Genomic DNA, 15,438 nt, shown 5'->3' with positions numbered 1-15,438 from the left:
CTTAAAATGTTAACACAAAATCAATATTTGACATATTAATATATTTAAATTTTGTGCTGAAAATGCATTAAAGATTTAATGGAAGAATACAAAATTATTTTAAGGTTCCAAATTAAGTAGATTTAATGCCACAAACAACATATCATTTTCACTGTTTCATGAACTCAAAATTCTAAACCACGGTAGGGAAAACTGCTCAATTTTTCACTGGTATAATAGTAATTTAACTCTCCTATGGTTGAAAAAATGGACTATGATTAGTTTTCAGTTTTGCAAGCTGGTATTGAAAATGTTTTACTTTTTGTGCTAATAACCATCTAAACACCTGTAATTTTTTTAATTAATTTTACAAAAGTCTCTTCATACTTCTTTGTTAAAAGAATGGATAAGCAAAGAAACCAAGCAAAGATACATAAAAAATATTTCAGTGCTTTGGAAATATAATTGGGCATTGTAGGAAGATAATCAGAGTGCATATAAAAATACATATAAAAATAAGAGCTGAAGTACTAGAAACTGTATATCAAAAAAGAAACATTCATGAAGACTCTCTACCATTAACTCTACTTTGGTGAGGAGCACTCAGTTACTTTGATAATTAAAGTTTGGTGAAAAGGGAATTAAGTAATCTTGCATTTCTCTAAAACTGGGAGCACTGTGTCACACTGGGAGCAGGTCTGAGCAGAGGTACTTACAATCAAGTGAGCTTATTTCCAGAATTTTTTTTTTTTCCACATAGACTAAATATAAGGATTTTAGAATACTTTAAGGTCTCTTTTTCTCTCCTAATTATAAACTCTTTGGCAGCAATCTGGGCCCCCACCTGCTGGTCAGTTTGAGAACTTATGGAATTCATTTATCCTGTTGTTTTGACTTTTGCTATTACTCAAGATTGACACTCATTCCCATTTGCAACATTGCATACTTTGCATGCTTTAAAATATTTTTACTGTGCAGCCACAAAATCAACTCTTGAATTTTATCTTTACTATTCTCTAAATTAAGAGCCGAAATATAGGGAAGAGATAATTAACTTGAAACAATCTTATTGATGCCAAGCCTTTTTCTGAAGATTTTCAAGTAATTCTGCAAGGATTTTAGGAGTATATGAAGCAGTTTTATTTGAAAAAAAAATCTCTCTCAAATGACTAAATACCCCTTGCTTTTTACTATTTTTGTTTCTGAGTTTTCACTCCAAAAGAAAGAGAACTCCTGAGAGACTGACAATATGATCTCCAAAGCTTCTACCAGCTCTCAAATTCTACAATTCTGTGAAAATAGATCAATGCAGATAATGCCCAGGAAAGATTTTATTGCAAAATCACTTGTTTGAAGCAGGTCCTAAAACTTAGTTTGAACTAAGGATATGTTAAAATCAAATAAGACCATTTTTGCATTATTCATATGACGAATAACCAAATAAAAGAAGAACCATTTCTCCTAAGATTTGATGATAGGTTTTCTTAAAACAGCTTTGCCTTTCTTTGCTTTATTTTCCTTTCTGTTTCCCTTTTATCCTTTCTTATAATTATATTCTTTGAGGGTAGTTCAAATGTCTTCTCCCTGAAATATTAAAATCCCAGTTTTCTCATCACCTCTTTAAATGGGTTTCATAATTCCTCTACAATGAGCCTTATTGTAATATTTTGAACAATTAGACCTGACATCCATATTCAAGGAAAATGAGTAGATACTTTAGTTGAAATTACTTGAATTCTTTTTTTTTTTTTTTTTTTGGCCCTATTTCTTTAATCCAGATAAAACTTACATTTCCAAAGAAAAACCACCTATCTACTATAGAATGTTAGGAAACTAGATCAATCTTGAGCAAACAGCTAAGAAAAATTTACCATGACATTTGCCTTAAAACTTAATGGTCCTGGAATAAGAGATGTATCTATTCAAAATATGTTTTTATAGATTTCAGGCATTAGTTCCCCTAAGGCAAAGATACTTAGTTTAACAACAAAATATTCATATTAGATAGTTCGTACAAATGCAGTGAGCAAGACAGCAGTTATTCTTTCAGATTTATCTGAATCGGTAAATGTTCCTACACTGCAGACTCTACTCCAGCTGAAATAAGGTCTAACAAGCATCCTAATGGCATCCAAACAAGATTTGGTCTCCCCGATTTTTAGAAACACACCTCCCACCTTGAATCCCACATTCCCTGTGAGCTGCTGCCTCTCTCTCTGACATTCCCAACCCCACACGGGGAAAAACTGCCAGGCCCCTAGATGTGGTCCCCACTCATCACTCACTTCTGCCTCAGCCCACTCCAGTCTCAGTTTTGATCTCATTTCTCCACCAAGAACGCACTTCGTCAGGAGGGCCAATTTGCTAAAAGCTAGTGGAAAACTTTCATTTTCCAAAGTCTTTGACCTCTCATTAACATTTGACACAAATGTCTGCTCTTTCATTCTTAGCTTCTGTGATAACACTCCTGATTTTTCACCACTTTTCTGGCTTCTTCTTTTCCACCCAAGTTTAAATGTCCACCTCTCCAGGGAAAAGCGCTGATGCTTTTTGGTCCTTATTCTCCACCCTCTCCCTCAGTGGCCCCCTTTTCTCATGTGATTTTCTTGTGCCAACTCCTCCAGATATATACTTCACGCTTCACTTCTGAACTCCAGCTGCAAATATTCAACTCCTTAATTAACACCTCAGGTTGGATGTTTTATGATGACCAGTCAGCTAATTAGCTCCTGTGATCATTGTCTCCCCTACTTGCTTCTTTTCTGTTATGTCATATCTAGTTTCTCCTAGAGGACAGGTCCTCCTTGATACCTAAGTATTCCTCATTCACAGAAACAAACAGCACCATTGCTTCTACCTCCAGAGTCTCATGTGGGTTTGTTTGCTTTCTCTGTCTCCTGCAATCCACTCACTTGACCCATTATCACTGCTCCCCCAATCAGTCCTCCTAAATTGTCTCCCCATATCCATTCTCCATAGATTAGTGAAAAGAATATTTTAAAAGTTCAAATTTGATTGTGCTACCAATTTAAAGGCTATCAATGTCTGTCCATTACTAACCTGGACTACACAGCCTCCCACAGTTGGGGCAGGACTTGCCTGGCCAGCCCTAATCTATGCCTCTCCCCCTCACTCCACGCACTCCTAGAAGTCTTGCCAAACAACTTTCTCTTACATCTCGTAGGTACTCCTAGCTACAAAAAGACGCTAAGAAATGTGAACTTATAGCTGGGATCCAGGAACACCAATTCCATTGTTAAGGGGCAAGGAGAGAATGAATAGTGGATAGCAGATTGGAGACAATAAATTAATTCTTAGGGAGACTAGGAGAAAGTAAGATTGCTTATAGGTTTATGGGTTGAGGTTCACATGAACTGGACATGGAACAACAGACTGGTTCCAAATAGGAAAAGGAGTACGTCAAGGCTGTATATTGTCACCCTGCTTATTTAACTTCTATGCAGAGTACATCACGAGAAACACTGGGCTGGAAGAAGCACAAGTTGGAATCAAGATTGCCGGGAGAAATATCAATAACCTCAAATGTGCAGATGACACCACCCTTATGGCAGAAAGTGAAGAGGAACTAAAAAGCCTCTTGATGAAAGTGAAAGAGGAGAGTGAAAAAGTTGGCATAAAGCTCAACACGAGACCCACCAATATTGTCATTCCCACTGCCACAGCTGCAAACAACATAAGATCTGGTCGTTTTTCCATTTGCTTGGGTTTCTGAGAAAGGTGACATAAAGCAGCTAGCCTGCTATAAATATGTGGCATAAGGTTCACAGATGTACTTTACCCATCATACAAATGTAAATTATTTTAATATAATCAATTGAGGAAACATTTTACTTGCTAGGAAATACATTAGTGAATTCGCAACAAACTTGAACTCTGAAACAGCAAAATCAACTTTAAAAGTTTAGTTAAAATAATTAATTTGAAATAACTAGCATAATAAACAAATCCAATGAGAATGAAGACAGAACACTTAGGGTAAAATATACTTTTAAGAAAAGACTTTGCTTTAGTATTTTAAGGAACACAATTAATTTTTTTAATTTAATACTTGCACAGGTATGCATCTGAATGCAGAATTCCAAAGACTAACAAGGAGAGATAAGATAGCCTTCCTAAGTTAACAATGCAAAGAAATAGAGGAAAACAATAGAATGGGAAAGACTAGAGATCTCTTCAAGAAAATTAGAGATACCAAGGGAACATTTCATGCAAAGATAGGCACAATAAACCATAAAAATGGTATGGACCTAACAGAAGCAGAAGATATTGTGGCAAGAATGCACAGAAGAGCTATACAAAAAAAATCTTAATGACCCATATAACCATGATGGTGTGATCATTCACCTAGAACCAGACATCCTGGAGTGTGAAGTCAAATGGGCCTTAGGAAGCATCACTACAAACAAAGCTAGTGGAGGGTTTAGATTTCCAGCTGAACTATTTCAAATCATAAAAGATGATGCTGTTAAAGTGCTGTACTCTATATGCCAGCAAATTCAGAAAACTCCAGCCAAAGGACTAGAAAAGGTCAGTTTTCAATCCAATCTCAAACAAGGGCAATACCAAAAAATGTTCAAACTCTGGCGTAATTGCATTCATTTAACATGCTAACAAGGTAATGCTCAAAATCCTCCAAGCTAGATTTTAATAGTACATGAACCAAGAACTTCCAGATGTTCAAGCTGTATTTAGAAAAGACAGAAGAACCAGAGACCAAATTGCCAACGTCCATGGGGTCATAGAAAAAAATAGAGAATTCCAGAAAAACATCTACTTCTGCTTCATTGACTACACTAAAGCCTTTGACTGTGTGGATCACAATGAACTGTGGAAAATTCTTAAAAAGATGGGAATATCAGACCACCTTACCTGCCTCCTGAGAATCCAATACACAAGTCAAGAAGCAACAGTTAGAACTGAACGTGGAACAAAGGATTCATTAAAAATTGGGAAAGGAGTGTGTCAAGGCTGTATATTGTCACCCTGGTTACTTAATTTATATGCAGAGAACATCATGAGAAATGCTGGACTGGATGAATCACAAGCTGGAATCAACATTGCCGGGAGAAATATCGATAACCTCAGACATACAGATGACACCACCCTTATGGCAGAAAGCAAAGAGGACTAAAGAAACTCTTGATAAATGTGAAAGGAGAGTGAAAAAGCTGGCTTAAAACAACATTCAGAAAACTGGGCATCTGGTCCCATCACTTCATGGCAAATAGATGGGGAAACAATAGAAACAGTGAGAGACTTTATTTTCTTGGGCTCCAAAATCACTGCAGATGGTTACTGCAGCCATGAAATTAAAAGATACTTGCTCCTTGGAAGAAAGCTATGACAAACATATTAAGACAACATATTAAAAAGCAGAGACATTACTTTGCCAACAAAAGTCCATCTAGTCAAAGCTATGGTTTTTCCAGTAGTCATGTATGGATGTGAGAGTTGGACCATAAAGAAGGCTGAGTACTGAAGAATTGATGCTTTGAAACTGTGGTGTTGGAGAAGACTCTTGAGAGTCCATTAGACAGCAAGGAATAAAACCAGTTAATCCTAAAGGAAATCAGTCCTGAATATTCATTGGAAGGACTAAAGCTCCAATACTTTGGCCACCTGATTCGAAGAGCCAATTCATTGGAAAAGATCCTGATGTTGGGAAAGATAGAAGGCAGGAGGAGAAGGGGATGACAGAGGATGAGATGGTTGGACAGCATCACTCACTCAGTGGACAGGAGTTTGAGCAAGCTCTGGGAGATGGTGAAGGACAGGGAAACCGGCTGTGCTGCAGTCCCTGGGGTTGCAAAGAATCAGACACCACTGAGCGACTGGACAACAACAAGTAATAGCTTTATAACAAGTTGGTACAGTTAAAAGAGGTCTTTTTTAACCTTTGGTTACATAGATAAGTTACAGAGATGTGTAATATATTCACATGTAATTGTACAACATAAATATTATTAAAGGGTACCCTATAGAAATACACAATTTTTAGAGAAAAAAATCTCACTGAGATATCTTTAAAATATACTAACCTGGCTAATCTGCTTTGCTTCCCACTTTCTGAATCTATGATTAAATGTAGATTTTGAAAAACAATTGAAAGCTAAGATATATTTTATTCTGAAATTGCGTGGACCATAAAAATTCAATCCAATTTGGCTAATATCAACCAACTTTTTCCTTTACAATTAGTACAATTAAAGCTTCTATTCTAAAATTTCAATAAATTATTACTAGACAATGTTTAGATCCTTCCAAACCAAGCAATTTTAGTTGTTTTTAACCACTTCACCCTAAGATACAATTCCATGATTCTTATGTTATTTGATTTGAATTTCCTGCTTAGCAATACATATAACTAGATGGTTAAGGCATGTTCAAGATTTGCTACCCTTTTCTGAAAGAGTTGACTATTTTCTATGAGAATGAAAAAGATGTTACACTGAAGTCTGTTACTTTAGATGACTAGTAGATTAACTACCCAGCAAGAAAAGTAAAAGGAAATAATTGAGTATCTCTCTCCTTATGACTTAATCTTATAACTCCTATATAAATAGTATCACCTGAGTGCAGAATGAAGCTAAACTAGTTAAAGTTCTGAGATTCAAAATTTGTACATTATTTTTATTCTCCAGCTCATTTCTAAACATCATAAATAATTTAAGAGTTTTACCATCAGTTCCTTAATATAAAAAAAGCAAATCTGAAGGCATTTAATAGGGCAATGTAGGCAGTAAAAGGATGATACAGTGAAAATTAAAACATTTCTGGGGTCATGGATTTAAAAGATTTCTAAGTATTCTCCATCAAACCTCCCATCTTTTTTTTAGCCTATTCCATGGAATTTGGGGATTATGTTGAAGGCTGTAGACCAAAACTCTGTAATGATGCCAGGAAATACAAAAACTGAATATTTCCAGATGAATTCACTGGCAATTCCACTCCCCATGTATAAAAGCTTCATTTACTTTTTTTTTTTTAAGTGGCCTTTCACACAATCTGAATAAGTATCCAAATTATCACCATTGTAGTTCACATATCTTTGTGAAGAGTCCTGAAAAGTCACAAAAAAACACACTACCAACCAGGCCATTTGGACCAGAAACCACATGCTCGAGTTCACCATGAAAAACAGGATTGCAGATTGGGCATAGGCTTGGCAAGGCCACAGATCACCAGCTGAGCCTTGCTTCCCACAGGAAGCACCAGCTGGGTGACAGTCGGCATCCTTCCAAGGGCAGTGGTTCCCACTGGGCCACCAGAGAATGGAAAGAGCCTGGGCACCTACAGTTCAGTCACCCGTGCAGGCACCACGCAGACGCACACTGTGAGCAAAGCATGCGAGCTGATGTGCCCGGCCTGATGTCTCCCCATGGCTTGTGCTTCAGTGTCCTTTAAGACAACCCATCGAGCAGCCCAGTTTGCAGATTTCCGGTCACTTAGATTTATGCTTCTTTTGACCTTAGACAACATAAAGCTATTTCCTTCATAACCTTCTTAAGAGAGGCTTATTGGAATTTTGAGGGTTTTTTCTATTTTAAAAATCCTTAGATTTTTGTCAACAGAGATTTGAAATACCACATGAAATTATGTACTCACATCCCTCACCACCACCTCCAAATAACTGAATTACATAAATAAAACATTACATAGAAAATGCTTTGCTTCAATTTATGGGAGGTAAATTTAACAAGAGCTGGCTCATTGTAGGAGAATTCAACCTATCTGTTCCTGATCCTTTTATTCTATACAGGGAAGGAAATTTATATCAGTTTAAAAATCTATTCCTGCTTCTCATAACTGAATCTATTATTTTTCTCTATGATCCATCAGGTTAAAACAAGAATAATCATAAATGTCTCCAAGAATCAAACGTGTTAAGTCAAAAGGGTTTCAGGGAATATAAAAACAAGAAAGGATAACCTTCTTTTTACATTTCAAAATCAGACCTTACTAAAAAAATTTATTGTTATTAGCTACTACAAAAAGAAAATGATATAGTAGTTGAATTTTCACAGTGAAATGGGAATATTTTAATTCATTTCTGCATATGTTCAATCAGGATTGAACTCCTAGAAATAAGCTCAAAGAAAATGAGCTATTTTCTTTTAATTTCTCTTTGCATTAGACTCTTTGACTTTAGTTAATTGAAGTTGCCTTATACATAGTCAAATAATTAGAAAGATTAGTGTTGACCTTCCCTTACAAATATTTGCTATTCAATAATCCTTGTGGCTCAAACCATAAAGAATCTGCCTGCAACATGGGAGATCAGGGCTCAACCCCTGCATTGGGAAAGTCCCCTGAAGAAGGGTATGGAAACCCACTCCAGTATTCTTGCCTGGAGAATTCTATGGACAGAGGAGCCTGGCAGGCTACAGTCCATGGGATCACAAAGAATCAGGCACCACTGAGCAACTAACACACACACACACACACACACACACACACACACACACACACACAAAGGAACCAAATGACTCTGTAATTGTTAGCTCCACCTGGCCCATTTTAGTTTCAAAAAGTTTAAGTGTATATACACACACACTCTAATATGTATATTGCATAGCTACTTCATTCCAGGGGACTTTCTCCTTAATGGACACCTACCCAGGCGTCTCTAATTTTATTCAGATAAGCCAACCTCCCAGCCTGTCTCCAGAAAAGGTACCCATATTCCCAGCTTCAGTGGCAGAACATATTCTGAAAAAAAAAAAAAAAAAAGTGTTAGTCGCTCAGTTGTGTCTGACTCTTTGCAACCCCATGGACTTTAGCCCGCCAGGCTCCTCTGTCCATGAAATTCTCCAGGCAAGAATACTGGAGTCGATAGCCATTTCCTTCACCAGGGGATCTTCCTAACCCAGGGATTGAACCCAGATCTCCTGCATTGAAGGTGGATTCTTTACCATCTGAACGACCAGGGAAGCCTAGAACTTATTTTAAGTCAGCACAAAACAGTCTGTTATTGGTCTAGGGCTGGGCATATGACCCCAACTTGCCTGAAAAGAAAAAGAATGATTTTTATACAAGCTGAAAATTCAAAGACAGAGACTTCCCATTTTTCTTGCTGGATGGAGAAAAGGGAACCCCAGTTGGCTCTGATGGCCATCTGTGATCATAGGAATGAGAACAATGCTGATGGCAGAGGGAAGGTTGGGAAAGGACTTCAATCTTTGTTTACACCATTGATGGGATTCCCAGGTGGCCACTGGTAAAGAATCCACCTGCCAGTGCAGGAGATGCAGGTTGGATCTCTGGGTCAGGAAGATGCCCCAGAGAAGGAAATGGCAACCCACTCCAGTGTTCTTGCCTGGGAAATCCCATAGACAGAGGAGATTGGTAGGCTACAGTCCACGGGGCCTCAAAAGAGCTGGACAACAAAAGCATCACTGAATTGCTAATGGTATTGTTCATGAAACCCTGTCTCCTTTGTTAAATAACAAAAATGCAACTGAGTAAATTTAAAGATCAAATTGGCTTTATTCAGTGATTCTTGAATCAAGACCACATTTCATTTAACAAATAGAAAACAAGTAGGCCATGCCATAGAAAAAGAAGGACTTTTAAAAACAGAAACGGGGGTGGGGAAAGGAAGTTATTAGCCAAGAATGCATTGTTTTGGACAAGGTTGTCCTCCTAAGTGGGATGGAAGGGGTCTATCAGGAAGATTACCTCCCTCGTGCTGGCCCAGTGATTCCAGGTTGACTGGTTGGTTAAAGGCTACATTCTTGGGAGAGGCTGAAACTGCAATTAGGTTAAGTGTTAAGTCTAGTTTTGCTGAGATGGGGCTTAGCACAAGTGACTCCCTATCTGGGGCCTGTTATCTCCTTTTTAACAACTTCTGTCTTCCAATTAGAGAGTTACAGATTTACTTAGTGCTCAATCTACTTTGTGTTGGGGCTTCTATAACCGCTTAGAAGTGCTCTTCCTTCCCTTTAAAGAAAGAAGAGAGAATATACTCAAAATATTCTCAATGTACTCAAAATTTTTCTTATGAATTGTTTCATTCATATTGCTTTACATTAGAAGATCTTTTCATATATATTTTGATTTTGAAACTTTCTTTGAGGACTCTCTATACTTATCTAATGAGGCACAAAACTTGATAAACCAACTGCTTAAAAGCAATAAGATTCTTGCAAAGGTTAATTAAAACTTAAGATGAGTAAAAAAACCCTTTTGGCCTAACCAGACAAAAAATAGTTTTGAAACCAAGGTTATGAGACCTTATTATTCCTGATTCTTACTCTCTAGATCTGAAGCAGAATTTGACCTGTTTTATAGTCAGTTTGAAAATCTGGCCTGTATGCCAAAGGTACATTTCTTTTTAATTATTCAGAAATCCTAGGTCATAAAGCAATCCTACTGATCTCCTCTCATTTTCCTAAACTATTTTGATACTTATTTCTCAGATCTTGCGGCTATTAGATGTTTCTTGCATATTTCCGTAGATAATAAGCCATCAGCTTTGCAATCTGATTCTTAACATTAAGAGACTAAAATTAATGTAGATGAATCTCAGATGACACACATCGAGGTATAGAAAAATTCCATCATCTCCTTCTACAAAATGAGGGAGATTTTAATTCTTTTTCTCAACAGCTGCTTCATTTTTTTATGCATAGAAAAAAATATGTGCAATTACTCCAAGTACAATCAAGTCATTTAACATGGCTTTGCCATCATTGTAGTTACAGGATATTTTAAATGAGAAAAAAAAATCTCAAAGCACAGGTCCTGCTGTGCAGCAAAGCAATCAAATTCCTTCATAATAACAGTCTGATGGGATTCAGCAATCCAAGGAATAATGAATAACCACTTTAATCAGTAAACAGGAAAATGCTACAACAGTCACCTAGTAAAAATTGGCTATCATCTGTTGATCCTCTTGATCGGCATTTCAAACAATAAATAGAAATGTAAGTCTCTTTTAAAAAGAAAAATAACTCTGTTTAGTATGTTTGATTTGGCCAGGCAGTGGGGAGATGATATTTCATCTTAGACTGTCCTTCAGTATTGCCCAGTTGGTAAAATGCACATTTAATCTTTTTTATATCATATGGCCAAATTTACCTTATCACTTGAATATGTGAAGAGAAATTCATTTTTACAGTTGGTTAATATGATTGTATTGCTGAACTGATTATTGGGTTTGATTGCTGCTTCACTATTTGTTCTTCCTCTTCAGTGTTCATCATAGAAAGTTATTTGTATCCGAATATGAAGAATCTGTTACAAAATAATCCTCAAATTTCCAGTGCAGTGTCTCAAATGTCGGCCGGTCTTTAGGCTCTGCATTCCAGCACTCCAACATGATATTGTAGAATTGCAATGGACAGTTAGGTGGTTGAGGGAGTCTATAGTTTTGACCCAACATCTGGATTACCTGAGCACCCGTCATACCTAAAACATATACAATGGAACCAACAAAAAACAAATTGAAAATCAGAGTCTTAAATCCACAGATACTGATACCCTAGAGGACAAAGCAAATTGACTTCCTCAGAGAAACTGTGAAGTCCCCCATTCTCTTCCTAGGCTGTCAAGACTAAATCCTGCAGCAAGTACTGTCTATAAGACAGCAATTCAAGAGCAAAGGATAAGGAGGCAATAAAGCACCTCATTAATGCAAATCATTATCATCAAGTTTTATCTATTATGCTCCCACAGGCGCATGGTGTGGTCAGCCTCATAACTCTGCCCTCTAAGTCTGGGCAAAGCAGTTAAAGTCACACCTAAGTAAGTGACCTACAGCAGAAAGGCCCACTTTAGAATTACTCACCACTATAAGGCATTTTGCCATAAGTAATGATTTCATAAAGAAGGATTCCAAATGACCACACATCGGACTTAATGCTGAATTTATTAGTACGAATGGATTCAGGCGCAGTCCACTTCACCGGCAGCTTTATTTCGTGTTTAGATTCATAGATGTCTTCATTCTCTACCTGTTAATGCATTAAGGAATCAAGCCAAGTTAAAGTGGTATTTTTTTTTGGCCACCCTCATTCATCTGTAATCTACTTCTCATTAAAATATAGAGGGAAAAGATTCAAAATGAGTTTAGTTCAGGTGATAAGTACAGCAGCAAATTAGTCATTAATGAAACATTATTTGAGAGCCTGAAGTGAAAGTGTTAGTAACTCAGTCCCATCTGACTCTTCGCAGTGCCCTGTCTCCTCTGCCCATGAAATTCTCCAGGCAGGAATACTGGAGTGGATAGCCATTCCTTTATCCAGGAGGTCTTCCTGACCCAGGGATCAAATCTCCATCTCTTGCGTTGCAGTCAGATTCTTTACCATCTGAGCCACCAAGGAAGAGAGCCTGTGCGTGCGTGCTAAGTTGCTTCAGTCGTGCCTGACTTGCAGTTCCCTGGACTGTAGCCCACCAGGCTCCTCTGTCCACGGGATTCTCCAGGAAATAACACCGGAGTGCGTTGCCATGCCCTCCTCCAGGGGATCTTCCCAACCCAGCAAAGGAAACCAAGACTCCTGTGGCCCCTGCACTGCAGGTGGATTCTTTACTGCTGAACCACTGGGGAAGCCCTTTGAGATCCTACTATGTGCTGACAGTAGCACTGGAAGGAGCATTATATCACATATGGGAAATTTGTCTGTGACACTGGTTTTATACCTGGTCTTTAACAAACTAAGAAAAGTGAAAACAAAGCTTGTTTGTTTGTTTTTTATTTACTACTGGTATTGAAGAACCACTGACTTTGAGAATTACCATGTAACCATTTTCTAATACTGAAAAGTAGGATCCAAATTATTTCAATTACTATATCAACTCCCTGGGGATTTAATTAGTTTACAAAGAGGAAAGACAACTTCATAAAGATCAAAAGAGAATCATATACTTGTGTTTCATGCTCCACACTCATATTTTAGGATATAATACAGAAATAAACATTTAAATTCAGAGAAAAACAGCTAATACTACACTTTCCGTATCAGTGTCTTCTGGCCTAATGTCACAAAATTGAGGGAGGTAAGGGAAGGCAGTGTTTTAAAAACCAATGATTGCTGTAGAGTTCTGGCAGCATGCGTATTAGTCTGGCACAAAGTGAACAATAATACATATAGTAACTATACAAAGTGTGCTGCTTATAAATAAACAAAGGAAGACAGAGGCTATCATTGTTTAGTCGCTAAGTTACGTCCAACTCCTCTGAGATCCCATGGATTATAGCCCACCAGGCTCCTCTGTCCATGGGATTTTCCAGGCAAGAACAATGAAGTGGCTTGCCATTTCCTTCTCCAGAGGATCTTCTCGACCCAGGGATTGAACCCACGTCTCCTGCGTTGCAGGCAGAGTCTTTACCGCTGAGTCACCAGAGACTGATATGAAAAACTGATCATTAATGTAACCACAAACTTAATTACATACTTTCCCATCTGGTTGGTCATTGTTTTCTCTGTTTCTTTCCAATTGGTGAAGAAACAGAAATAGAGGCTAGTTTTGTCTGTATCCTTGGTATCCGACATGATCTATGGAGCACAGGACTCCCAGAAATATTGTGGGGAAAAAACAGCAGGAATACTACTAGTCTACTGGCCTATGAGCCTTTTGACTCATTACCAACTAATTAAAACAAAGCCAAAGCCACCTTAAAAACTCTTGCAAGTCCAAAATCTGCCACTTTGTAGATATTATGCTCCCCAACAAGGACATTTCTGGCAGCCAGATCTCTATGGATATAGTTCTGGGATTCCAAATAGGCCATTCCAGAGGCAACCTGGGCTGCCATGTCTACCTGCTGCGTCAGATGGACTTTTGATCCAGCATCATCTAGGCAAAAAGAGAAAATAAGAGATTCAATTTGGAGACCATTTGAAGTATTGAAGCAAATTCTAAGCATTCTGATGAGAGAGCTCTCAGTGGGATTAAGTGCCATAGCACTGATCTGTTGAGAAAATAAATATAATCAGTACAAGCCATTCCATTTCCTGTGAAGGGTTAATGAGGCAGCAATTTTCAGAGTTCAAACACATTTAAAAGCTGAGTTGCTCCCTTCCCTAAATGAACATTACTGAGAGAAAGGAGCAAAAGTACCACATGATCCAAACACAGCTATAAATATCTGAAAGAGCCCAGCTATTGCCATTTTGAATACCACATGTTACTGACTCATCTCTTCCTGGAAATTGTTATTTGGTTGCCTCTGGATTTCTTTCATTGTATAGTTTGCTTTAGTCTTTGAACCTAAAAATAATGCTAATTTGCATGGTTGAGCCAATGAAAAGTTCTCATTCTTCCATCATATTGTTCTTAAAAACTAGCTCACAAAAAAATGAAGGCTCTATATGTGTAGTTATAAACTGTGTATATTATATTTGTACTCCATCAAGTTTGATGCATGTGTTAAAGTTTCTTTCTTAGTCTGTTATTCTTGGAATAGGTTTCTCAACTCTCTAGGCATGGTGTACCTTTCATAGACATAGTTTCTCCTACTGCTGATTCTGTATAATGAAGTATAGGAAATTTATGTAGTAGAGTCAGTCTGATAATTGTAGAGAGATTAGTGTTATATTGACTTTGTGAAACAGTGTCAGCCATCCCTGGATAATTGAGATGCTATACTGTTAATAGATATCTTCAATTTTTTGGAGAATTGAAATTATCTCACATAAATCCAAACTATCATTATCCTTGTCTGAATAAGCCAAACATTACCAAAAATGCATTGAATTTATGGTCAAGAGTCTTACACACAACTCCTGACTTGAGAGGTAATTACAGTACAAGAGACAGGAACCCTGGTTTGAAGCTAGAGTGCCAGCTTTGAATCAGGGCTCCACCTTAGATTTCTTCCTGACTTTGGGCAAGCTGCTTAATACTCCTGTGCCTCAATTTCCCCATATATACAGCAATAATTACCATTACCTCATGGTGTGCTTAGTCGCTCAGTCATGTCCGACTCTTTGTGACCCCATGGACCGTAGCTCACCAGGCTCCTCTGTCCATGGGATTCTCCAGGCAAGAATACTGGAGTGGGTTGCCATGCCCTGCTCCAGGGGATCTTCCCAACCCAGGGATCAAACCCAGATCTTCCAGATTGCAGGTGGATTCTTTACCATCTGAGCTGCCAGGGAAGCCCTTACCTCATGGGATTAGTTGTTAAAAGAGAATTAAAATGAATTAATACACATAAAGCACTTAAAATAGTACTTGACATAGGAAGAACACGGTAAAGTCTACCTGTTCTTATTATCTATCATTGCTGCTGCCTAATCAGAATTAAATAGTTTAAGATTTGTGAAACTAGAGATGCACATGGATTACCCGAGTCAAAATGTCTAAAAGAAGACAAGCATATGGTTCGGAAGCTCAAAGGAAAGCATGCAGCTAGAGATATGGATTTAAGGGTCATTGTTTATGGGTGGAAGTTAAACATTAAAAGTTGCTGAGATTGCTGCAAGGTAATAGAAT

At 37.7% G+C, this 15,438-nt stretch overlaps 1 protein-coding gene across 2 annotated transcripts in view; it reads right to left on the bottom strand.

The window, feature by feature from the left end:
* Nucleotides 1–5,832: 5,832 nt before the first annotated feature.
* The window catches only part of FRK (fyn related Src family tyrosine kinase), a 103,490-nt gene continuing 93,884 nt past the window's right edge, over nucleotides 5,833–15,438 (bottom strand). Inside the window, exons 6-9 of one of the 2 annotated variants that reach the window (XR_006060592.2) lie at nucleotides 13,616–13,797; nucleotides 11,789–11,954; nucleotides 11,080–11,409; nucleotides 5,833–8,709 (exon numbers count right to left, since the gene is read on the bottom strand). Coding sequence is in view for 1 of the 2 variants with exons in the window: in XM_004011186.6 (XP_004011235.3) it covers nucleotides 11,201–11,409; nucleotides 11,789–11,954; nucleotides 13,616–13,797 (557 nt within the window). In the remaining variant the exon portion in view is untranslated. Of the gene's footprint in view, nucleotides 8,710–9,462; nucleotides 11,410–11,788; nucleotides 11,955–13,615; nucleotides 13,798–15,438 lie in introns of those variants that run through there. The other variant, XM_004011186.6, reaches the window with a different exon arrangement.

The sequence above is a fragment of the Ovis aries genome, chromosome 8 (assembly GCF_016772045.2).
Source record: "Ovis aries strain OAR_USU_Benz2616 breed Rambouillet chromosome 8, ARS-UI_Ramb_v3.0, whole genome shotgun sequence".
Classification (NCBI taxonomy): domain Eukaryota; kingdom Metazoa; phylum Chordata; class Mammalia; order Artiodactyla; family Bovidae; genus Ovis; species Ovis aries.
This window is presented reverse-complemented; position numbering and strand designations above follow the sequence as displayed.